General features: G+C 34.8%; 1 protein-coding gene across 1 annotated transcript in view; it reads right to left on the reverse strand.

The window, feature by feature from the left end:
* Positions 1-505: 505 nt before the first annotated feature.
* The window catches only part of LOC131804075 (uncharacterized), a 106,091-nt gene continuing 80,969 nt past the window's right edge, over positions 506-25,627 (reverse strand). Inside the window, exons 4-8 of the mRNA XM_059126385.1 lie at positions 12,834-13,288; positions 8,105-9,022; positions 6,186-6,561; positions 5,912-6,114; positions 506-5,850 (exon numbers count right to left, since the gene is read on the reverse strand). Of these exons, the coding sequence (XP_058982368.1) occupies positions 5,385-5,850; positions 5,912-6,114; positions 6,186-6,561; positions 8,105-9,022; positions 12,834-13,288 (2,418 nt within the window). The 3' untranslated portion in view covers positions 506-5,384. The remainder of the gene's footprint in view (positions 5,851-5,911; positions 6,115-6,185; positions 6,562-8,104; positions 9,023-12,833; positions 13,289-25,627) is intronic.

Genomic DNA, 25,627 nt, shown 5'->3' on the forward strand with positions numbered 1-25,627 from the left:
TAATTGTAATTGCTAATAATAGGTGCTTAAATATTAAAATAAAAATTGTTAATATTATTAATTTTAAATATATTCAATTTAATTTTAGTTACTTATTTTTTATAGTATGAGATTTACATAGTTTAATAACCAAATTCTTATTTTGGATTTTTTATTTTAATAAATTTGCTTTTTTTCATTCTTTTTACTATATATTTTCAGAATAACTCAAGATATAAAGAATATTTATATAAATTTAAAATTTTGCAAGTTATGAATAAGAAAGGTGAGTTTTTATTATGTTTTCCTAGAATACAATTTGGGTCAAATTTGATTTTTAATATTTTACCAAAATTATGGCCAAATGGTGTAAATGTGACACTAAAACTTTCCCACATAAATATTAAAATCCACTTTTGGTGGCCGGCAAAAAAACTAAATCGAATGGGCCATTAAAAACCCATTTTTTTACCACAAAAATTAAAAGCAATTTTATGATGTTTACCACAAATGTTTTTGATGAGTATTTGTTTGTTGTTGGCCATCGATAGTGCTAAACGCCGGGATATACGCCAATGAAATAAATTTCCCAACTTTATTATGGCTTTACAGCAAATGAGTAAGGTGACACATTGACTATGTGACACATCAAGCGCTGTCATCTTTTGCCATCTATTCTACGGAAAATATTCCCATTAGCTTGTTTATGACCGATCACCCTACTCACCATTTCTTTTCAAAATTTTAATTTTATTTTTTTTGCAAATTAAAAAAAAAAAAATTCGAGTATATATCTTTTAAATGATATTTTGATCAAACATATTCACAGCCTCTTCAGCATTTAAATTAAAATAAATAAATCTTTTACAAAAAATATCTTACAAATATATAATATTTTTGTAATTTTGTATAAATTATTTGCATTATTAAATATCGATAAAATTACGCTCCATAGAAGGCATCTATATTTCGTCTGTGTGTGTGTGTGCGTACAAAATTGCACATTAAAATCAAATAGATTGATATTCAATGTTAAAAAAAGATTAGCAAACGACAAAAAAATGTATATTGTACATAATCCATAGAGAATTCATTACAAAATTAACAATAGACCCACCGTGGAGTGCGGCTTAAATGGGGGCAGGGGTAAGAGTAATAATATAACTTATGATTAAATGCATATAAAGTAATTTATCAAACTGGAACGATCGACAATGATGACGCTGGCAACAACAAATAAAGGCACATATGGAAACTATTGGTGCCACTGTCAGTAATGTATGAAGCAAGGGCACAGTGGGTTCAATATTTCAAATATCGAGCTAGTGGTTTCTTTCTAAGTTTCTGAGGATCCTCAGTAACAGAGAATTATTTGTTTCTATAGACAAAAAAAATTACACCTCAGTGTCTGAGGTGACTTTTTTCTATAGGAAAATTCTTCTACGGTGGCTGAGGTGACTTTTTATACCCTCCACCATACTATGGAGGGTATATTAACTTTGTCATTCCGTTTGTACCTCCTCGAAATACTCGTGTCAGACACATCCAAGTATATATTTTCTTGATCAGCGTAAAATTCTAAGTCGATTTAGCGATGTCCGTCTGTCTGTCTGTCTGTCTGTCTGTCCGTCTGTCTGTCTGTTGTAATCACGCTATCTTTCGAACGAATTGAGATACAAGGCTAAAATTTTGCACACAGGTTTATTTTTACAGTAGGCAGGTTAAGTTCGTAAATGGGTCATGTAGGTCCATATAACGGTACCTCCCGATATTCGGTATTTTGATGACTTTAGCGACATTATTCACCGGAATTGTTTCAAATTTGGTATTTGAAGTTCAAAATGGATACTACAGCCTAAGACAGAAAATTGTCTGTGCAGGTCCACGTCTTCGTATAGCCCCCATATAACTGTACCTCCCGATATTTGGTATTTTGATGATTTTAGCGACATTATTAATCGGAATTGTACAAAATTTGGTATTTGAAGTTCGCAATGGATACTACAGCCTAGGACAGAAAATTGTCTGTTCAGGTCCACGTCTTCGTATAGCCCCCATATAACGGTACCTCCCTATATTCGGTATTTTGGTGATTTTAGCGTCTTTATTCACCAAAATTTTTTCACATTACGCATTTAGAGTTCGTAATGGAAACTCCAGTCTGTGACAGAAAATTGTCTATGCAGGACCAGGTCTTCGTATAGGCCCCATGTACCAGTACCTCCCTATATTCGGTATTTTGACGAGTTTAGGTACAATACTCACCGAAATTGTTTGAAATGTCGTATTTGAAGTTCGTAATGGATGCTACAGAATATGACAAAAAATTGTCTACGCAGGTTCAGGTCTTCGCACAGCTCCGATATAACGGTACCTCCTTATATTCTATACTTTGATGATTTTAGTTACATTATTCGCGTTTATTTCAAGTTCCGAATTTGAATTTGGTAATGACTCATGACAAATAATGCCTGTGTGGGTCCACGTGGTATAGGCACCAATATAACGGCAATATTCGGTATTTTTAAAATTTTACCAAAATTTTTTCAGGATTTTATTTCCAAATTCGTTCCAAATGGTGGATAGTACTCAAAGTTCGGCCCGGCCGAACTTACTGCTTTTTAACTTGTTTCTATAGAAAAAAACCACACCTCAATGACTGAGGTGACTTTTTTTATGGAAAGATCTATCTCAATGACTGAGGTGACTTTTTTTTCGGTAGGAAAATATCACACCTCAGTATGTGAGGTGTTTTTTTTTCTATTAAAAAAATACACCTCAGTGTCTGAGGTGACTTTTGTAGAAAACGTCCGATCTGTACCATCTTTATAATATATCTTCTATTGATGGAAATATTGAGATGTACCAAGTCTGAATGGAATCGGATGAAAATTTCGCATTTTATGAGCTTCATGGATACTCAAAATTTTGACACTTTATGGGGGAGGTACCAGAAGGAGTGGATCAATATATTCTACCTTTGGTTATTAAAAATATTGAGATACGTGTAATTTTAAGGGAACCAGATGCTTATTTCAGATTTTATGATCGGTTTGGTTATTCAAAATTTCGACCCTTTGTGGGGGAGGTACCAGAAGAAATGGTCCGATCTCTACCATCTTTATGTATAACAACTATTGTGTTGGTGGAAAAATCGAGATTTACGAAGTCTGAATGAAATCGAATATCAATTTTTGCGTTTTATCAGCTTCATGGATATTCAAAATTTCGACCCTTTGTGGGAGAGGTAACAGAAGGAGTGAACCAATGTATTTCATCTTCACACCAGACCATGGGTTAATAAAAATATTGTGATGTGTGTAATTTGAAGACCATCGGACACGTACATCACGTTTTATTAGAATTATTATTATTTTTTAAAATTTTGACCCTTTGTGGGGAAGGTACTTGATGGAGTGAACCTACATTTTTGCACCTGACCTAGCACTGATGCAAATATTTGGATTCGCAAAGTTAGAGTAAAATCGGATTATCCTTTCTCTTTCTGTGCAGTAAATTATTTTCTTAGAAAATGCTAACATTTTGTGTGGGAGGTACCGAAAGGAGTGGACCGATATTGCTCATATCCGAACTCATATAAGTTTAACAATGATATTACGATGTGCCAAGTTTGGATCAAATCGAATAACTCCCTTCGAGAGTTATCGTGCGCACCAGTCAGCTAGACAGACAGACGGACGGACATCGCTAGATCGACTCCAAATGTCCTGAAAGGGATTTGGTCCAAAGACCTAGGGTGATTTTTTTTTTAAATTGACTGAGGTGAGATTTTCTATAGAAAAATCTAAATCTACCTCAGTGACTCGGGTGAGATTTTCTATAGAAAAATCTAAATCTATCTCAGTGACTGAGGTGAGGCTTTCTATAGAAAAATCTTCATCTGTGACTGAGGTGAGATTTTCTATAGAAAAATCTTCATCTGTGACTGAGGTGAGATTTTCTATAGAAAAATCTACATCAGTGACTGAGGTGAGATTTTCTATAGAAAAATCTACATCAGTGACTGAGGTGAGATTTTCTATAGAAAAATCTACATCAGTGACTGAGGTGAGATTTTCTATAGAAAAATCTTCATCTGTGACTGAGGTAAGATTTTCTATAGAAAAATCTACATCAGTGACTGAGGTGAGAGTCTGAGGTAGAGTTTTCTATAGAAAATCTCGCCTCCGTCACCTCAGGCACGAGGTCGTTTTTTTTTTCTTTAGAAAAACACATAGGATTGAGGTAGGTTTTTTTTTATAGAAAAAACGCATCGGTGAATTGAGGTTGGATTTTTTTCTATAGAAAAAACTAGCCTCATTGGAATGATGTTGGATTTTTTTCTATAAAAAAATTGCCTTGGTGAACTGAGGTTGCATTCTGTTCAAAGCCTCAGTCTCTTAAATTTTTTTCTATAGAAAAAATGCAACCTACACATATATCCATAGCCTCTAAGGTCTTTTTCTATAAAAATCAATTTTCAACTTTTTCGGCATACATTTGACCTCTATTCTTCCTTAAATGGCTTCGTAATTAAATGGATCTCCAGAATATCTTTATACAAGGCTTTTTTGTCCTTCAAATACATTTAACCACAGAGGGTCTTCAAGAGGCCGATTTGTAGAATATCTCTATCTTCTCTAGAATATCATCAATCAAATGAAAATCGTTTGTCATGCGTAGACCTTCAATAGGTCTTCTTCACATAAAAATCTTTAAAAATTCAAAGTAGACCTCGGGAAGGGCTTCTACCCATAAAGACGTAAAAATAGGTATTCTATCCATAAAATACCTCTGAAAGATATTCATTCTATGCAAGACTTGGAAATATGGATTTTTAGCCGAAGGAAACCTCTGGTAGGTCATCTATCCTCAGAAAACTCTGAAAAGTTCTTCGATACATACATAAGTTTTTATTTGCATAGAAAACCTCAGAGAGTTATTTTTTATTTCTTAGATGGAAAATCGAACATGAAAGTCATACGAAATGTATTTATGTATATTTTTTGCACTCTAACCACCCACTGTGCCACAGTAGCTCTGTCATAAATCATTTAATAATTTTTTTCTTTTCATTTTTTTTTGAAAATTACCAACATTATTTGAGTAGTGGCTGATTTCATTTTAGTCGCCGAAAAATAAATCAAATTTCATAGAAAATACACATCATTTTTCTTATTGGAAAATAATAACGAAAATCTTGGCTTATTTTACAAAAGGATCAACAAAAAATATCAAAAAACATAAATCATTAAATCTAACTTTGTATTGGCTTACAATACCTCGACTGCTACTTAAATCTACTCATACGCACAGATACATACATAAATACATTATTACAATGGACTTACAATCGAGTTGATGATGTTTGGCTTTGGCCATTATTACCCTCGCCCCATTGGCCGCTACAAACGCTGATGCATTTTACAATTGCCATTGCAATTGATTACGGACCATACCCAGTCAACGTAGTTGGGCACCTTGGCGTAGATGCCAAATTTATTGCGTTTGGCACAGCCATCGCCGAATGACGTGATACCGAATATGGTCCAAGGATGGTTGGGTTTGGTGTTGTCGCGACAGAGCAGGGGACCACCCGAATCGCCGGCGCAGGTATCGATGCGTCCCCGTTTGTGACCGGCACAAAACATATTTTTCGTAATGGTGTAATCGTAATATACCGAACGGCAGTTATCCATTGAGATGATGGGGACTTCGGCCTGATGCAGGACACTGGTGCCGGCTACATCGCGATTCCGACGCTTACCCCAACCAATGACCGTACACTCGATATTCTTCGGCAGTGGTTGATATGGTTTGGGTAGGCAGGAGAAGCCTATCCAGGTTGTGGTATTTACCGGTTTGGGAAGTCTGTAAATTTTTCAAAATTTTTATTTTTTTCCCACAACTAAGGAGGTCATTGGCCACTCACTTCAGTAGGGCAACATCACTGTCCACAGTTTTCTTATCGAAACTCGGATGTTTGTAGCTTTTCAGAACTTTCAAATGCATCTCTGTGCCATCCTCATGATCCAGATTATGTTCACCCAAGCGAACATACAAGACTTTGCGTACACAATGGGCGGCTGTCAGGACCCATTGGGGGGCAATCAATGTTCCACCACAAAAGGCTTCCTGGAAAAGAATAAAAAACAAGACTTAGCTAAAATTAATAACCTCAAAGAAATTTCTCTATCCTTCCTCACCTTAAAACGATTAAAAATCGCCACCTGCCACGGCCATTCACCTTTTCGTGCCGCCTTGCCGCCAATAATTTTCAACATATTATACATATTACGTTTATTACTGCGAATCGGAGCAATACCACACTTCAGTTTCATGGGAGTATATTCAGGTCCTCGATATCCTTTCCCATTCATAATAAAGTCGCTGACAATTGAATTTGAAATAGCACCATCATCACTCACATCACGACGACGTGTAGCAGATGGTCTCAATTCGTAGGCGGGTAGTTTTTGAACTTGGGCATTTAACCATTGCTGGCAAAAACTTCCCTCCGTATAGCAATAGGCTATTTCGCGCAGAACTTCACGTCCACACTGTTCACGAACACGGCATTTTCTGGAAACAGAGAAAGTTTAATTCAGTTTTAAATGTAACAAATGTTCTATACGGAATGGGTTCATCGGGATGAACTCATTTCCTATACGGAAAAGGTTCAATCGGGATGAACTCTTTTCCTATAGGGAAAAGGTTCAATCGGATGAACTCTTCTCCTATACGGAAAAGGTTCAATCGGGATGAACTCTATTCCTATACGGAAAAAGTTCATCGGGATGAACTCTTTTCCTATACGGAAAAAGTTCATCGGGATGAACTCTTTTCCTATACGGAAAAAGTTCATCGGGATGAACTCTTTTCCTATACGGAAAAAGTTCATCGGTATGAACTCTTTTCCTATACGGAAAAAGTTCATCGGGATGAACTCTTTTCCTATACGGAAAAAGTTCATCGGGATGAACTCTTTTCCTATACGGAAAAAGTTCATCGGGATGAACTCTTTTCCTATACGGAAAAAGTTCATCGGGATGAACTCTTTTCCTATACGGAAAAAGTTCATCGGGATGAACTCTTTGCCTATACGGAAAAAGTTCATCGGGATGAACTCTTTTCCTATACGGAAAAAGTTCATCGGGATGAACTCTTTTCCTATACGGAAAAAGTTCATCGGGATGAACTCTTTTCCTATACGGAAAAAGTTCATCGGGATGAACTCTTTTCCTATACGGAAAAAGTTCATCGGGATGAACTCTTTTCCTATACGGAAAAAGTTCATCGGGATGAACTCTGTTCCTATACGGAAAAAGTTCATCGGGATGAACTCTGTTCCTATACGGAAAAAGTTCATCGGGATGAACTCTGTTCCTATACGGAAAAAGTTCATCGGGATGAACTCTGTTCCTATACGGAAAAAGTTCATCGGGATGAACTCTGTTCCTATACGGAAAAAGTTCATCGGGATGAACTCTGTTCCTATACGGAAAAAGTTCATCGGGATGAACTCTTTTCCTATACGGAAAAAGTTCATCGGGATGAACTCTTTTCCTATTCGGAAAAAGTTCATCGGGATGAACTCTATTCCTATACGGAAAAGGTTCGGTCGGAATGAACTCTTTTCCTATACGGAAAAGGTTCGATCGGGATGAACTCTTTTCCTATACGGAAAAGGTTCGATCGGGATGAACTCTTTTCCTATACGGAATGGGTTCATCGGGATGAATTCTTTTCCTATACGGAATAGGTTCATCGGGATGAACTCTTTTCCTATACGGAAAAAGTTCATCGGGATGAACTCTTTTCCTATACGGCAAAGGTTCATCGGGATGAACTCTTTTCCTGTACGGAGAAGGTTCATCGGGATGAACTCTTTTCCTATACGGAAAAAGATCAATCGGAATTAACTGTTTTTATATACGGAAAAAGGTTCAATTGGGATAAACTCTTTTCCCATACGGAAAAGGTTCGATCGGGATGAACTTTTTCCAATACGGAAATGTTGATCGGGATGAACTTTTCCCATACGGAAATGCTCATCGGGACGAACTTTTCCTTTACGGATAGACTTCTCGTTTTCTCGAAGACAACAGGAATTCTTTTGACTTACTTATATCTCCGCGTTGTGCACTTTGGTGTACACTTTGTCCACCGGCTCCATTTGGAGTAAATCCTCCTATGTTTCGGTATCAAATGCTCTGGGGTGGCTCTTTCCTTGGCTGGCGGAGCACCCGTTAAATTCCGATACTCATTGTAATCACTGAACTCCTCATAGGACATATCACCGCCATTCTCTTGATTGTCGCCATGACTCAAATCGATGTCGAAATCCTCATATTGAAATACTTCACCCTCGGAGCCATCATCGAAGGTCTTGAAGCCATTTGATTTGCCTTTTCGGTGATGGCGTGGATTTTGTCTTTGTGGTCTACGCGGTCTCGGATGATGGCGCATTGTCTTTACATTTGTGGGCGATGTCTGCAGATACTCGCTGGGCGGTTGGGCTGAACCCAACTCGTTGAGAGCATCTTCGGCTTGTTCCTCCGAGTAATCACTGAGTTCATGATGTACTGGAATATCTGGATAACTGACTTTTGGTGGTGATCTATGGTGAGGTGGACGTTTCCTTTTAGCTTTGATAACATAAAAATCTGATTCAACACTATCGTCGTCGTCGACTTCCTCCCCGCCTCCTCGCCAATATTCGTGACGACCCCCACTCGTGCTGCTGCTTACATGTTCGGCAACAAGTTCCTCACTTTGTATTACAGGATGTTGGTTGTACGACTCGGTTGGTGTGCCACCACTCCATAGTGTGGGCTGATGCGTCGTCTGGCTGCCAACACTTGCTGCAATGGGCGCTGTGGCAGCGGCAGCTGCTGCATTAATTACAATTGTTGGCACTGTGTTGCTGGTGTGCTGTTGTTGTTGCTGTTGCTGCTGTTGTATCGGCTGGACACCATGCGGCGGTAGACTGCTTGACGTGCTTGTTGACCATTTACTAGCGTCCGTTGCCGCCGGATGACATCTACGAAAGTTGAAGGAAAGAATTTCGTTAAGCGACACAGAGAGAGAGGGAGACAAATTACATTTGGCGAAGATTTATTTGTGGAAGACAAATGGAATCTGTAACCATTTGTCTGACGGAAACTATAACAGACATACTTTATTGTGTGGGAGATCCATGTTTTTTTTTTTGGGATTTTGTAAATTTTCGACAATTGGGTCAGTTGTGAAAGGCATAATGGGATGAAAATTAATGGATGTTTATTCAGAGAGTTATGGATAAAAATTTCGTTGGAAAGTCTTTGAATTTTCATAGGAGATTTTTGCGTTATCCGTCCTGATATTTCATAGACAATTTTTCGTTATCCGTTCGGATTTCATAATTTTCACAGAAAAGTATGTTATTCGGATTCTTAATCCAGATAAGTTTTTAAATGGGAAATATTATCCGATAAAATATTTTCTTAGGACCATAGGATAAGTCTATCGGATATTTTTTCCAAGAAAAAGTTTATTCAGATAGATTTTTTCTACGAAAAAGTTTATCCGGGTAGATTTTTTCTGTGAAATCATTTATCCGAATAGAATTTTTCTTTGCAAAAGTTTATCCGAAATAGATTTTTTCACAGAAAAAATTTATCCGGATGCAGGTTTTTATAGAAAAAGTTTATCCGGATACAGTTTTTCATAGAAAAAGTTTATCCAGATAGAGTTTTTCATAGAAAAAGTTTATCCGGATACAGTTTTTCATAGAAAAATTTTATCCAGATACAGTTTTTCATAGAAAAAGTTTATCCGGATACAGTTTTTCATAGAAGAAGTTTATCCGGATACAGTTTTTCATAGAAAAAGTTTATCCGGATACAGTTTTTCATAGAAAAAGTTTATCCGGATACAGTTTTTCATAGAAAAAGTTTATCCGGATACAGTTTTTCATAGAAAAAGTCTATCCGGATACAGTTTTTCATAGAAAATGTTTATCCGGATACAGTTTTTCATAGAAAAAGTTTATCCGGATACAGTTTTTCATACAAAAAGTTTATCCGGATACCGTTTTTCATAGAAAAAGTTTATCCGGATACAGTTTTTCATAGAAAAAGTTTATCCGCATACAGATTTTCATAGAAAAAGTTTATTCGGATACAGTTTTTCATAGAAAAAGTTTATCCGGATAGATTTTTACATAGAAAAAGTTCATCCGGATAGATTTTTTCATAGAAAAAGTTCATCCGGAGGCAGTTTTTCATAGAAAAACTTTATCCGGATGCAGCTTTTCATAGATAAATTTTATCCGGATGCAGTTTTTCATAGAAAAAATTTATCCGGATACAGTTTTTCATAGAAAAAGTTTATCCGGATACAGTTTTCATAGAAAAAGTTTATCCGGATACAGTTTTTCATAGAAAAAGTTTATCCGGATACAGTTTTTCATAGAAAAAGTTTATCCGGATACCGTTTTTCATAGAAAAAGTTTATCCGGATACAGTTTTTCATAGAAAAAGTTTATCCGCATACAGATTTTCATAGAAAAAGTTTATTCGGATACAGTTTTTCATAGAAAAAGTTTATCCGGATAGATTTTTACATAGAAAAAGTTCATCCGGATAGATTTTTTCATAGAAAAAGTTCATCCGGAGGCAGTTTTTCATAGAAAAACTTTATCCGGATGCAGCTTTTCATAGATAAATTTTATCCGGATGCAGTTTTTCATAGAAAAAATTTATCCGGATACAGTTTTTCATAGAAAAAGTTTATCCGGATACAGTTTTCATAGAAAAAGTTTATCCGGATACAGTTTTTCATAGAAAAAGTTTATCCGGATACAGTTTTTCATAGAAAAAGTTTATCCGGATACAGTTTTTCATAGAAAAAGTTTATCCGGATACAGTTTTTCATAGAAAAAGTTTATCCGGATACAGTTTTTCATAGAAAAAGTTTATCCGGATACAGTTTTTCGTAGAGAAAGTTTATCCGGATACAGTTTTTCATAGAAAAAGTTTATCCGGATACATTTTTTCATAGAAAAAGTTTATCCGGATACAGTTTTTCATAGAAAAAGTTTATCCGGATACAGTTTTTCATAGAAAAAGTTTATCCGGCTACAGTTTTTCATAGAAAAAGTTTATCCGGCTACAGTTTTTCATAGAAAAAATTTATCCGGATACAGTTTTTCATAGAAAAAGTTTATCCGGATACAGTTTTTCATACAAAAAGTTTATCCGGATACAGTTTTTCATAGAAAAAGTTTATCCGGATACTGTTTTTCATAGAAAAAGTTTATCCGGATACTGTTTTTCATAGAAAAAGTTTATCCGGATACAGTTTTTCATAGAAAAAGTTTATCCGGATACAGTTTTTCATAGAAAAAGTTTATCCGGATACAGTTTTTCATAGAAAAAGTTTGTCCGGATACAGTTTTTCATAGAAAAAGTTTATCCGGATACAGTTTTTCATAGAAAATGTTTATCCGGATACAGTTTTTCATAGAAAAAGTTTATCCGGATAGAGTTTTTCATAGAAAAAGTTTATCCGGATAGAGTTTTTCATAGAAAAAGTTTATCCGGATACAGTTTTTCATAGAAAAAGTTTATCCGGATACAGTTTTTCATAGAAAAAGTTTATCCGGATACAGTTTTTCATAGAAAAAGTTTATCCGGATACAGTTTTTCATAGAAAAAGTTTATCCGGAGGCTGTTTTTCATAGAAAAAGTTTATCCGGATACAGTTTTTCATAGAAAAATTTTATCCGGATACAGTTTTTCATAGAAAAGGTATATCCGGATACAGTTTTTCATAGAAAAACTTTATCCGGATACAGTTTTTCATAGAAAAAGTTTATCCGGATACAGTTTTTCATAGAAAAATTTTATCCGGATACAGTTTTTCATAGAAAAAGTTTATCCGGATACAGTTTTTCATAGAAAAAGTTTATCCGAATACAGTTTTTCATAGGAAACGTTTATCCGGATACAGTTTTTCTTAGAAAAAGTTTATCCGGATACAGTTTTTCTTAGAAAAAGTTTATCCGGATACAGTTTTTCATAGAAAAACTTTATCCGGATACAGTTTTTCATAGAAAAACTTTATCCGGATACAGTTTTTCATAGAAAAAGTCTATCCGGATACAGTTTTTCATAGAAAAAGTTTATCCGGATACAGTTTTTCATAGAAAAAGTTTATCCGGATACAGTTTTTCATAGAAAAAGTTTATCCGGATACAGTTTTTCATAGAAAAAGTTTATCCGGATACAGTTTTTCATAGAAAAAGTTTATCCGGATACAGTTTTTCATAGAAAAAGTTTATCCGGATACAGTTTTTCATAGAAAAAGTTTATCCGGATACAGTTTTTCATAGAAAAATACAGTTTTTTAAAGAAAAAAGTTTATCCGGACTCAGTTTTTCGTAGAATGACTTCATTCCGCTAAATTTTTTTCATGAGAAAGTTCCATCCGAATAATTTTTTCCCTTTGGAAAAATTATATTACTCTGTGTTTATCATCCAAAAATAACATCTCACCTCAAATATCCACCCTTTTAGCAAAATTAGGCCGAATTAATGAAATATTAGTTTAATGATAACTACGAGTCTTTGTTTCTAAAATGTCAGGCCTTTTGTTCTTATGACTTCACCTAAAATTAGTCAGCCATTAAGACAGACAATGACACACTCCATTAACTCTGATTTCGGTGGAAGAGAACTCCAATTTTTACACACTCCATTAACCGGTGACAATGACTCAATTTTTGATCAATGGCCGCAAAACCCTTTTGTTAATCCAAGAGGCAAGTTTCTGTATTTTTTATTTATTTATTTTTTTTTTGAAATACCTACCGGCGACATTGACGTTCTTCGATGTGTTTGCTATGGCCACATTTCCGCTTGATTTTACAGTGACGTTCCCGCCGCTTCATGCAATCGGGCGAACATGAGGACCACGGAGACCATTGTCCAAAAAAGTAGTGCGGCTCGTGGTGATGATGGTGACGTGATGGTCGCCGTCGTGGCGTCCATCGGTGATACGGATGTCGGCGAGGATGATGGTGATGACGACGATTTTCATTGGTATACACCCGATGGACCCTTTGTCCATTGTTCCAGTGATGGAAACGATTTCGGTGGGGCCGCTGTCCATCGTAGTGTCTCCTATGTTGTTCGACCGGCGATTGTTGTTGCAAGTTCGACTGGTTAAGAGGGTGTGCTGGTGCTGGCGATGTCAGCAAATGACCCATTGAAGCGGTAACTTCCGCTGCTGGTTTCTGTCGTTCGACCAATTGAACATGACTGCTCTGTAATGAGGCAAAGAGAGAAGACAAAGAGAAGAGTTACATTAAAACAAAAGTGAAAAACTGTTTGTTAGGCACCCCCTCACCGTAGGAGGAGGCGGGCAGGAGTAAATTGATATGATGTGAACTTTATAGGTTTTAAGGTTTAAGGTTTTGTTGTGTCTAGCATCTTGTGGCAAACATGATTTATGAATCACGTTTTGTGGCCAAGTTGACTTGGAGTAGTTGTCTCTTTGCTTGAGGTTTTCTATTGTGTGACGCCGCCTTTTCCATTCAACTTCTATGCCATCAATGGTCGTATCATTTGGCTATCAAACATGCAATATGTAATATGTTTTCTCGTCTACATGTTGGGATATTAGTTTCAAATTGACTATGGTTTCATGTCGAGTTCTTTTATTTATCAAAGTATTCGTGTTTATCTGGAAATTTTCAAACAGTGTCTTAATTGGTGAATTTAGTTTTGACAAATGTGACAGTCTACTAAATGACATTAATCAATAGTTCTTAAATCATGCGACAAATAAACTTTTTCTATGAAATAAAGGTATCTGGATAAACTTTGTCTATGGAAAACTGTACCCGGATAAACCTTTTCTTTGGAAAACTTTATCTGGATAAACCTTTTTCTATGAAAACCGTATCCGGATACTGTATCTATGAAAAACTGTATCCGGATAAACTTTTCTATGAAAAACTGCATCCGGATAAACTTTTTCTATGAAAAACTGTATCCGGATAAACTTTTTCTATGAAAAACTGTATCCGAATAAACTTTTTCTATGAAAAACTGTATCCGGATAAACTTTTTCTATGAAAAACTGTATCCGGATAAACTTTTTCTATGAAAAACTGTATCCGGATAAACTTTTTCTATGAAAAACTGTATACGGATAAACTTTTTCTATGAAAAACTGTATCCGGATAAACTTTTTCTATGAAAAACTGTATCCGGATAAACTTTTTCTATGAAAAACTGTATCCGGATAAACTTTTCTATGAAAAACTGTATCCGGATAAACTTTTTCTATGAAAAACTGTATCCGGATAAACTTTTTCTATGAAAAACTGTGTCCGGATAACCTTTTTCTATGAAAAACTGTGTCCGGATAAAATTTTTCTATGAAAAACTGTATTCGGATAAAATTTTTTTATGAAAAACTGTATTCGGATAAACTTTTTCTATGAAAAACTGTATCCGGATAAACTTTTCCTATGAAAAACCGTATCCGGATAAAATTTTTCTATGAAAAACTGTATCCGGATAAACTTTTTCTATGAAAAACTGTATCCGGATAAACTTTTTCAATGAAAAACTGTATCCGGATAAACTTTTTCTATGAAAAACTGTATCCGGATAAACTTTTTCTATGAAAAACTGTATCCGGATAAACTTTTTCTATGAAAAACTCTATCCGGATAAACTTTTTCTATGAAAAACTGTATCCGTATAAACTTTTTCTATGAAAAACTGTATCCGGATAAACTTTTTCTATGAAAAACTGTATCCGGATAAACTTTTCTATGAAAAACTGTATCCGGATAAACTTTTTCTATGAAAAACTGTATCCGGATAAACTTTTTCTATGAAAAACTGTATCCGGATAAACTTTTTCTATGAAAAACTGTGTCCGGATAACCTTTTTCTATGAAAAACTGTGTCCGGATAAAATTTTTCTATGAAAAACTGTATTCGGATAAAATTTTTCTATGAAAAACTGTATTCGGATAAAATTTTTCTATGAAAAACTGTATTCGGATAAACTTTTTCTATGAAAAACTGTATCCGGATAAACTTTTTCTATGAAAAACTGTATCCGGATAAACTTTTCTATGAAAAACTGTATCCGGATAAACTTTTCCTATGAAAAACCGTATCCGGATAAAATTTTTCTATGAAAAACTGTATCCGTATAAACTTTTTCTATGAAAAACTGTATCCGGATAAACTTTTTCTATGAAAAACTGTATCCGGATAAACTTTTTCTATGAAAAACTGTGTCCGGATAACCTTTTTCTATGAAAAACTGTATCCGGATAAAATTTTTCTATGAAAAACTGTATTCGGATAAACTTTTTCTATGAAAAACTGTATCCGGATAAACTTTTCCTATGAAAAGCTGTATCCGGATAAACTTTTTCTATGAAAAACTGTATCCGGATAAACTTTTTCCAAGAAAAACTGTATCCGTATAAACTTTTTCTATGAAAAACTGTATCCGGATAAACTTTTTCTATGAAAAACTGTATCCGGATAAACTTTTTCTATGAAAAACTGTATCCGGATAAACTTTTTCTATGAAAAACTCTATCCGGATAAACTTTTTCTATGAAAAACTGTATCCGTATAAACTTTTTCTATGAAATACTGTATCCGGATAAACTTTTTCTATGAAAAACTGTATCCGGATAAACTTTTCTATGAAAAACTGTATCCGGATAAACTCTTTCTATGAAAAACTGTATCCGGATAAACTTTTTCTATGAAAAACTGTATACGGATAAACTTTTTCTATGAAAAACTGTATCCGGATAAACTTTTTCTATGAAAAACTGTATCCGGATAAACTTTTTCTATGAAAAACTGTATCCGGATAAACTTTTTTTATGAAAAAACTGTATCCGGATAATTTTTTTCTATGAAAAACTGTATCCGGATAAACTTTTTCTATGAAAACCTGTATCCGGATAAACTTTTTCTATGGAAAACTGTATCCGGATAAACTTTTTCTATGAAAAACTGTATCCGGATCAACTTTTTCTATGGAAAACTGTATCCGGATAAACTTTTTCTATGAAAAACTGTATCCGGATAAACTTTTTCTATGAGAAACTGTATCCGGATAAACTTTTTCGATGAAAAACTGTATCCGGATAAACTTTTTCTATGAAAAACTGTATCCGGATAAAATTTTTCTATGAAAAACTGTATCCGGATAAACTTTTTCTATGAAAAACTGTATCCGGATAAACTTTTTCTATGAAAAACGGATAAACTTTTTCTATGAAAAACTCTATCCGGATAAACTTTTTCTATGAAAAACTCTATCCGGATAAACTTTTTCTATGAAAAACGGATAAACTTTTTCTATGAAAAACTGTATCCGGATAAACTTTTTCTATAAAAAACTGTATCCGTATAAACTTTTTCTATGAAAAACTGTATCCGGATAAACTTTTTCTATGAAAAACTGTATCCGGATAAACTTTTTCTATGAAAAACGGATAAACTTTTTCTATGAAAAGCTCTATCCGGATAAACTTTTTCTATGAAAAACTGTACCCGGATAAACCTTTTCTTTGGAAAACTTTATCTGGATAAACCTTTTTCTATGAAAACCGTATCCGGATACTGTATCTATGAAAAACTGTATCCGGATAAACTTTTCTATGAAAAATTGTATCCGGATAAACTTTTTCTATGAAAAACTGTATCCGGATAAACTTTTTCTATGAAAAACTGTATCCGAATAAACTTTTTCTATGAAAAACTGTATCCGGATAAACTTTTTCTATGAAAAACTGTATCCGGATAAACTTTTTCTATGAAAAACTGTATCCGGATAAACTTTTTCTATGAAAAACTGTATCCGGATAAACTTTTTCTATGAAAAACTGTATCCGGATAAACTTTTTCTATGAAAAACTGTATCCGGATAAACTTTTTCTATGAAAAACTGTATCCGGATAAACTTTTTCTATGAAAAACTGTATCCGGATAAACTTTTTCTATGAAAAACTGTGTCCGGATAACCTTTTTCTATGAAAAACTGTGTCCGGATAAAATTTTTCTATGAAAAACTGTATCCGGATAAACTTTTCCTATGAAAAACCGTATCCGGATAAAATTTTTCTATGAAAAACTGTATCCGGATATACCTTTTCTATGAAAAACTGTATCCGGATAAACTTTTTCAATGAAAAACTGTATCCGGATAAACTTTTTCTATGAAAAACTGTATCCGGATAAACTTTTTCTATGAAAAACTGTATCCGGATAAACTTTTTCTATGAAAAACTCTATCCGGATAAACTTTTTCTATGAAAAACTGTATCCGTATAAACTTTTTCTATGAAAAACTGTATCCGGATAAACTTTTTCTATGAAAAACTGTATCCGGATAAACTTTTCTATGAAAAACTGTATCCGGATAAACTTTTTCTATGAAAAACTGTATCCGGATAAACTTTTTCTATGAAAAACTGTATCCGGATAAACTTTTTCTATGAAAAACTGTGTCCGGATAACCTTTTTCTATGAAAAACTGTGTCCGGATAAAATTTTTCTATGAAAAACTGTATTCGGATAAAATTTTTCTATGAAAAACTGTATTCGGATAAAATTTTTCTATGAAAAACTGTATTCGGATAAACTTTTTCTATGAAAAACTGTATCCGGATAAACTTTTCCTATGAAAAACCGTATCCGGATAAAATTTTTCTATGAAAAACTGTATCCGGATAAACTTTTTCTATGAAAAACTGTATCCGGATAAACTTTTTCTATGAAAAACTGTATCCGGATAAACTTTTTCAATGAAAAACTGTATCCGGATAAACTTTTTCTATAAAAAACTGTATCCGTATAAACTTTTTCTATGAAAAACTCTATCCGGATAAATTTTTTCTATAAAAAACTGTATCCGTATAAACTTTTTCTATGAAAAACTGTATCCGGATAAACTTTTTCTATGAAAAACTGTATCCGGATAAACTTTTTCTATGAAAAACTGTGTCCGGATAACCTTTTTCTATGAAAAACTGTGTCCGGATAAAATTTTTTTGTGAAAAACTGTATTCGGATAAAATTTTTCTATGAAAAACTGTATTCGGATAAACTTTTTCTATGAAAAACTGTATCCGGATAAACTTTTCCTATGAAAAACTGTATCCGGATAAACTTTTTCTATGAAAAACTGTATCCGGATAAACTTTTTCCAAGAAAAACTGTATCCGGATAAACTTTTTCTATGAAAAACTGTATCCGGATACTTTAGACTATGAAAAACTGTATCCGGATAAACTTTTTCTATGAGAAACTGTATCCGGATAAACTTTTTCTATGAAAAACTGTATCCGGATAAACTTTTTCTATGAAAAACTGTATCCGGACAAACTTTTTCTATGAAAAACTGTATCCGGATAAATTCTTTCTATGAAAAACTGTATCCGGATAAACCTATTCTATGAAAAACTGTATCCGAATAAACTTTTTCTATGAAAAACTGTATCCGAATAAACTTTTTCTATGAAAAACTGTATCCGGATAAAGTTTTTCTATGAAAAACTGTATCCGGATAAACTATTTCTATTATCCGAATAAATTTTTTTTTATGGAAATTCTTTTCTTTTAGACTATTTATTTGTCTTCTCTCTGCTCAGACATGGATCAATAGCAAATTGTTGATTTCCAATTGCAGACGACATGATCGTCTGTTGGTGTATCAACCACAGTATTGGTCGTGGTGGTTTGGTGCTCATAGCGTCCGATGCCGATTCTCAGTGTCGTCTTTTTGCGGTGAGATTTCCCTCGTTTTTAATTTCCATCCACCGTTGTTGGTTGGTTTGTTTATTTGTTTTTGTTTGGGATTTAGTTTATGTTTATCTTTTTCGGCGGTATCGTAAAGATGTCAATGTTATTTAGATGCAAATGTACTGCGCGCCGCGCCGAGCCGAGCCATGGCGATTAGTGTTTGATTCACCCTCCTTTCTGAGTGTGATTGCGATTTTTCTCGTATGAGTGGCAGACCGCAACACAATGTCATTCTTGCATGGCGGCAGAAGACGAGGGAAGATGAGGCGGTGGAGAAGGTGAGGAAGAGGTGGACAGGGACATTCAGCATTCCCAGATATGATAGTATTTCAATTCAGTTTCCTCCTCTCATTTGTTGGAGTAGAAACTTTTTTGCTGATACTCTGCATTTTTTTTATCATTGGAAGCATAAATCTTGGTGATGCTTTTGAAAGTGTAGTGGTGTGTGTATGTGTATCCCTGTGTGTTATTCGACCATAATACCGGGCGGATTTCATTTTATGCGCTTTTTGTTACTCCTCCTTTTCTGCGGTAGTGGTGCTAATGAACTTTTTCGGGCTGTGAACTTTTTTTGCCTTTCTTCTCTACCACCACCCCCCCTAAAAAATGTATGGCGGCATATCTTATGGGGAGAGGACTAAATATTACGCTCATCCATCCATTTCTTCTTCCAAAATGTTGTTGCTATTTTTGTCAGATTTTCATCTTTTTGTCAATTCAAAGCAAAACTGTCATTAAACCATTGATCTTATTTCCCAATAACCAAAATATTATGACATTTCTTCAGATGATTTCCCAAAGAAAATCGTTCTGGTCCCACTTTTTTGTGAGAAAAGAAGAAAAACTATATTTTTTCTTTGGAAAACTGTAGTTTTTCTAAAAAAAAAATGAAACATTTTTTTTGCTTTTATTTGTGCTCCTCTTCTTCTAAGTTTCTTGCACGAGACCGACCAGCCAGACAATCTAATTTTATTTGTTAGTCAGTTTTAATGTTGTCTGACAAAATTTGGCTCTCTGTGTGCTTTTTGGGGGGAAGAATGACTCTTTTTGTTGTTTTAGTTTTTTGTTGTTTTGCCTTTTTCCAACATCTAGTGTTCCATCTGTTCACAATTTTACATGAGATCATAATACAAAAAAGAAGAAACAAAAGCTGTGATCTATTTTTGTTTGACACAGAGCAATGCTCTGTTCGGCTATGTTGACTGGCATTCTGTTCGGCTGACAAAGCTTCAGCTGTTTGTGAAAATTTTAACTTGCAAATCCAGTAGAAATTTGTGGAAACATGTATTTATATTCTCAGGGCTACGGCTGGAGAAACTGCAAATCAATCAGAAACTGAAGCTATAAACCCCGAATTGTCAATATTTAAGGAGTTATGAGCATTTTAAAATTGACTATTTTTCCTCTTTAAATATCTGCCCCGAAATGTCAATATTTAAGGAGTTATGAGTATTTTAATATAGGCTATTTTCCTCTTTAAATATCTGCAATCAAAATGATGTTAAAAACCCAGAAATGTCAATATTTAAGGAGTTATGAGCATTTTAAAATAGGCTATTTTTCCTCTGTAAATATCTGCAATCAAAATGATGCTAAAAACCCCGAAATGTCATTATTTAAGGAGTTATGAGCATTTTAAAATATACTATTTTTATACCCTCCACCATACATGGTATGGAGGGTATATTAAGTTCGTTATTCCGTTTGTAACTCATCGAAATAATCATTTAGACCCAACCAAGTATATATATTCTTGATCAGCGTAAAATTCTAAGACTATTTAGCCCTGTCCGTCCGTCTGTCCGTCTGTTGTAATCACGCTACAGTCTAAACGAATTAATATAGAAAGCTAACATTTTGCACAAATCTCTCTTTTGTCTGCAGGCAGGTCAAATTCGAAGATGGGCTATATCGGTCCACTATATCGTATAGCCCCCACGTAACGGTACCCCCCCCCCGATATTCGGTATTTTGATGATTTTACCCACATTTTTCAACGGATTTGTCTGAAATTACACACAAGGAGTCCCTTATGAGTATTTCACCCCCTGAAAAAGAGTTGTCTATATAGGTCCACGATATCGTATATCCTCCATATAACGGTATCCTCCGATATTCGGTATTTTGATGATTTTACCCACATTTTTCAACGGATTTGTCTGAAAATCCACACAAGGCGTTCCTTGTGGGTACTTTATACCTCGGAAGAGAATAATCTATGTACGTCCACGATATCGAATAGCCCCCATATAACGGTACCTCCGATATTCGGTATTTTGTTGATTTCAGCCACATTTTCAATGGAATGTCTGAAATTCCACACAAGGAGATCTTTGCGAGTACTTAACTCCCTGACAGAGAGTTCTCTATATAGGTCAACGATATCGTATAGCCCCCCTATTACGGTACCCCCCGATATTCGGTATTTTGATAATTTTTCGATGAAAATCCACACAAGGAGTTCTTTGTGAGCACTTTAACAAGGGATTTGTCTATATAGGTCCACAATATCGTATATCCCCCATATAATGGTACCCCCGATATTAGGTATTTTAAAGATTTTAACAGAATTTTCAATGGATTTTTTTTTTTTTTTTAATTTTCTTATTCCTTCCAAATGGTGGAGGATATTCAAATGTCGGCCCGGCCGAACTAAAGGACTAAATACGCCGAAGCATTTGTATCTTTTAAATTCGGACTTGTATTGTCCATTTGGTGCACAATTAATTTGAAATCGGATAAAAATATATATGGGAGCTATATCCAAATCGGAACCGATCTCGATAAAATTTGGCAAAGATATTTCGAGCTGTATTTGATATATTTCCCTGAATATCGTTGTGTGCATATTACGGCTGTGGGTAACAAATACAACAAATCGGATGAACAATATATATGGGAGCTATAGCTATATCTGAACCGATCTTCACCAAATTTTGCATACTATCTTTTAGACTCAATTCGGTCGTATGTGCCAAATTCCATCCCATTTGGGCAAATATTAGACGTTTGGTGCACAATAAAAGGTAAATCGGACGAAGTTATATATGGGAGCTATATCCAAATCTGAACCGATCTCGATAAAACTTAGCAAGGTATTTCTGAGCTGATATATTTCCCCAAATATTGTTGTTACAGAGTGCATATTACGGCTGCGGAGGACAAAAATAACAAATCGGATGAACAATATATATGGGAGCTATAGCTATATCTGAACCGATTTCCGTCAAAATTGGCATGCTTATTTTTAGGCCTAATTTGGTTGCATGTGCAAAATTCCATACTATTCGGGCTGATATTACATGTTTGGTGCACAATAAAAGGCAAATCGGACGAAGATATATATGGGAGCTATATCTAAATTTTTACCGATTATCTCCAATTTCAATAGGGTTCGTCCTTGGGCCAAACAAATGTTGTTTGGAAAATTTCATCTCAATCGGATAATAAATGCGACCTGCATTTTGTTCACAAGAATACATGGACAGACGGACGGACGGACAGACGGACTGGCATGCATAAATCAACTCAGAAAGAGATTCTATGCAGATCATCAAAATGAACTATGGGTCTATCTCGTTTCCTTTTGCCTGTTACAAACAAATGCACAAAGACATAATACCCTGACCACCTTGTGGTGTAGGGTATAATGATGCTAAAAACCCCGAAATGTCAATATTTAAGGAGTTATGAGCATTTTAAAATTGGCTATTTTTCCGCTTTAAATATCTGCAATCAAAATGATGCTAAAAACCCCGAAATGTCAATATTTAAGGAGTTATGAGCATTTTAAAATTGGCTATTTTTCCTCTTTAAATATCTGCCATGAAATGTCAATATTTAAGGAGTTATGAGCGTTTTAAAATAGGCTATTTTTCCTCTTTAAATATCTGCAATCAAAATGATGCTAAAAACCCTGAAATGTCAATATTTAAGGAGTTATGAGCATTTTAAAATATACTTTTCCTTTTTTAAATATCTTCAATCAAAATGATGTTAAAAACACCGAAATGTCAACATTTAAGGAGTTATGAGCATTTTAAAATAGACTATTTTCCTCTTTAAATATCTGCAATCAAAATGAAGCTAAAACCCCGAAATGTCAATATTTAAGGAGTTATGAGCATTTTAAAATTGTATTTTTTTTTCTCTTTAAATATCTGCAATAAAAATGATGCAAAAAACCCCGAAATGCCGATATTTAAGGAGTTATGAGCATTTCAAAATTTTCATATATAATAGGTGATATAGTGAGCGTATATATCTATCGGCGAACCGACTGATACTTCTTACCTATTTCATATACATATTATCCTAAACCACATTAGCTTACTCTATGAAATAATTTCGCTCGCTTTCCATGGAACTCAAAACCTCGTTGCTATCTACAGACATGTTCTGCACAGGCTTGTGTATGTGTGTGTGTTCAAACTGTTGTGTATGACTTTTTGCGGTTCATTGAACGAATTTGTTGTTCGCACATTGTTTGTTGTCACATAATGGGAATTTCATTTCATTTGATTTGATTGTTGTTTTGTTTTGTTTGACTTGCTCTCCGATATGCAAAACTATTTTTTTTTTTCGTATATTTGGACAACCTTCAAATTGTAGGCAATTATTTCCGCTTGATTTCATGGGAATTTCAAATATTTCAAGTTCAATTAGCAAAGGCGAATCGTTGGAGAAAAGCAAAAAAAAAAAAAAAACATCAGCAGTAGCAACAACTTCCAAACAATAACGTCGATGACGAGTGCTATGGTGGAGAGGGATGGACCGATCCCTTTAACATGTTATTGGTGTAACTAATTCCAATATCGTCATCCATCAAAAATTCAAAAGGTTAATTTGTAAAATATTTCCATATTTACCACAGAAACATAAAATCCAAATGGAATGCGTTTCTTGGGCCAACATATCCATCTAAACTAATGTCATGTGTTGGACCCTTTCAAATTCCGAAAGTAAAAGTCAAATTACATACGTTTGTGACAGCTAACTTTGACAATGCGGAGACATTTTTGTGGACATTTTACATGTTTATGTGATTTGCTGTCTTGTTGTTGTTGTTGTTGTTGTCGTTTCGTGGACATTTCTCATGTTGGGATTGCTGCTGTTGCTGTTTTTTGTTGTTATTGCAAACAATTTGTTTCGTACTTTATTTAAAATATTAATGTAGCGGTTTGTCGACGGACGTCTTGCCATCAGACATCTGTCACAAATTTAAATGATGCCTCTGCGGTTATGTCGCCAAAACCACAGTGACAGTCAGTCAGACAGACAGCCAGACACACTGTAAAGCTCACGAAAATTTGAGAGAAAAATTAATTCAAATATTTGGAAATATCGAAAATTAACAAAACAGGTCTTTTATATAGACCGAAGACCTATTAGATCTTAAATCAATTGACAATTTTTAAGTTTTTTTTAGGAATAGGAGACTTACGAGGGCTGTATATGGCTAGGATACCCTTAGGATCCTCTATACGGATAAGAGATCCTTGAGGTCACCTTGCGATTTTCTGTACCAAATAGGCCTTCTATGCGAGGCTTTGGAGGTACTCTAAACGAATTGGATACCTTTGAGGTCTTCTATACGAATAGGACATACTAGAGCTCTTCTTCACTAATGGTAGAACTTTTAAGTCTTCTATATGAATAGGAGACATTTGAGGCCTTCTATGCTCTATTCGAATAGGAGAACTTTGAATTATTCTATACGAATAAGAACAGCAGAGGGATGGGAAACTTTTGAGGTCTATACTAATGGGAGATCCTATACTAATATGAGACCTTTGATGTCTTCTATACGAATAGCAGGCCTTTGGGGTCTTCTATATGAATAACAGACCTTTGAGGTCTTCTATACGAGTAGCAGACCTTTGAGGTCTTCTACACGAATAACAGACCTTTGGGGTCTTCTATACGAATAACAGACCTTGGAGCTCTTCTATACGAGTAGGAGACCTCGGAGGTCTTCTATACGAGTAGGAGACCTCGGACATCTTCTATACGAGTGGGAGACCTCGTATGTCTTCTATACGAATAGAAGACCTTAGAGGGCTTCTATACGAATAGAGGGCCTTTGAAGTCTTCAATAGACATAGGAGAACATTGAGGTATTCTCTACGAATAGGAAATTTTTGAGGTGCTCTATACGAATAAAGACTTTTGAGGTGCTGTATACGAATAGGACAGCCTTCATGTCTTCTATACGAATAGGAGAACCTTGATGTCTTCTATATGAATAGGAGACTCTTGATGTCTTCTATACGAGTGGGAGACTTTTAAGGACTTCTATACGATTAGGAGATCCTTGAGGTGCTCTATATTGGAATAGGAGACCTTTGAAGTGCTCGGTCTTCTTCATGAATAGGAGACTCTTAATGTCTTCTATACGAGTGGGAGACCTTTAAGGACTTCTATACGATTAGGAGATCCTTGAGGTGCTCTATATTGGAATAGGAGGCCTTTGAGGTGCTTGGTAAGAATAGAAGACCTCGTAGGTCTTCTATACGAGTGGGAAAACTTTCAGGTCTTCTACACTAATGGGAGACTTTTGTAGTATTCTATGTAAATAGGATCTGTAAGGTCTTCTATAGGAATAGGAAACCTTTGCTGTCTTCTATACGAATAGGAGATCTTCTATACTAATGGGACACCCTTGAGGTCTTCTATATGAATAAGAGATCTTTAAGGTCTTTTATACGAATAGGAGAATGAGAGACCTTTGAGGTCTTCTAAACTAATGGGAGACCCTTGAGGTCTTCTATACGAATAGGAGACCCATGAGGACTTCTATAAGAATAGGA

Source organism: Musca domestica, unplaced genomic scaffold (assembly GCF_030504385.1).
Source record: "Musca domestica strain aabys unplaced genomic scaffold, Musca_domestica.polishedcontigs.V.1.1 38, whole genome shotgun sequence".
NCBI classification, from domain to species: domain Eukaryota; kingdom Metazoa; phylum Arthropoda; class Insecta; order Diptera; family Muscidae; genus Musca; species Musca domestica.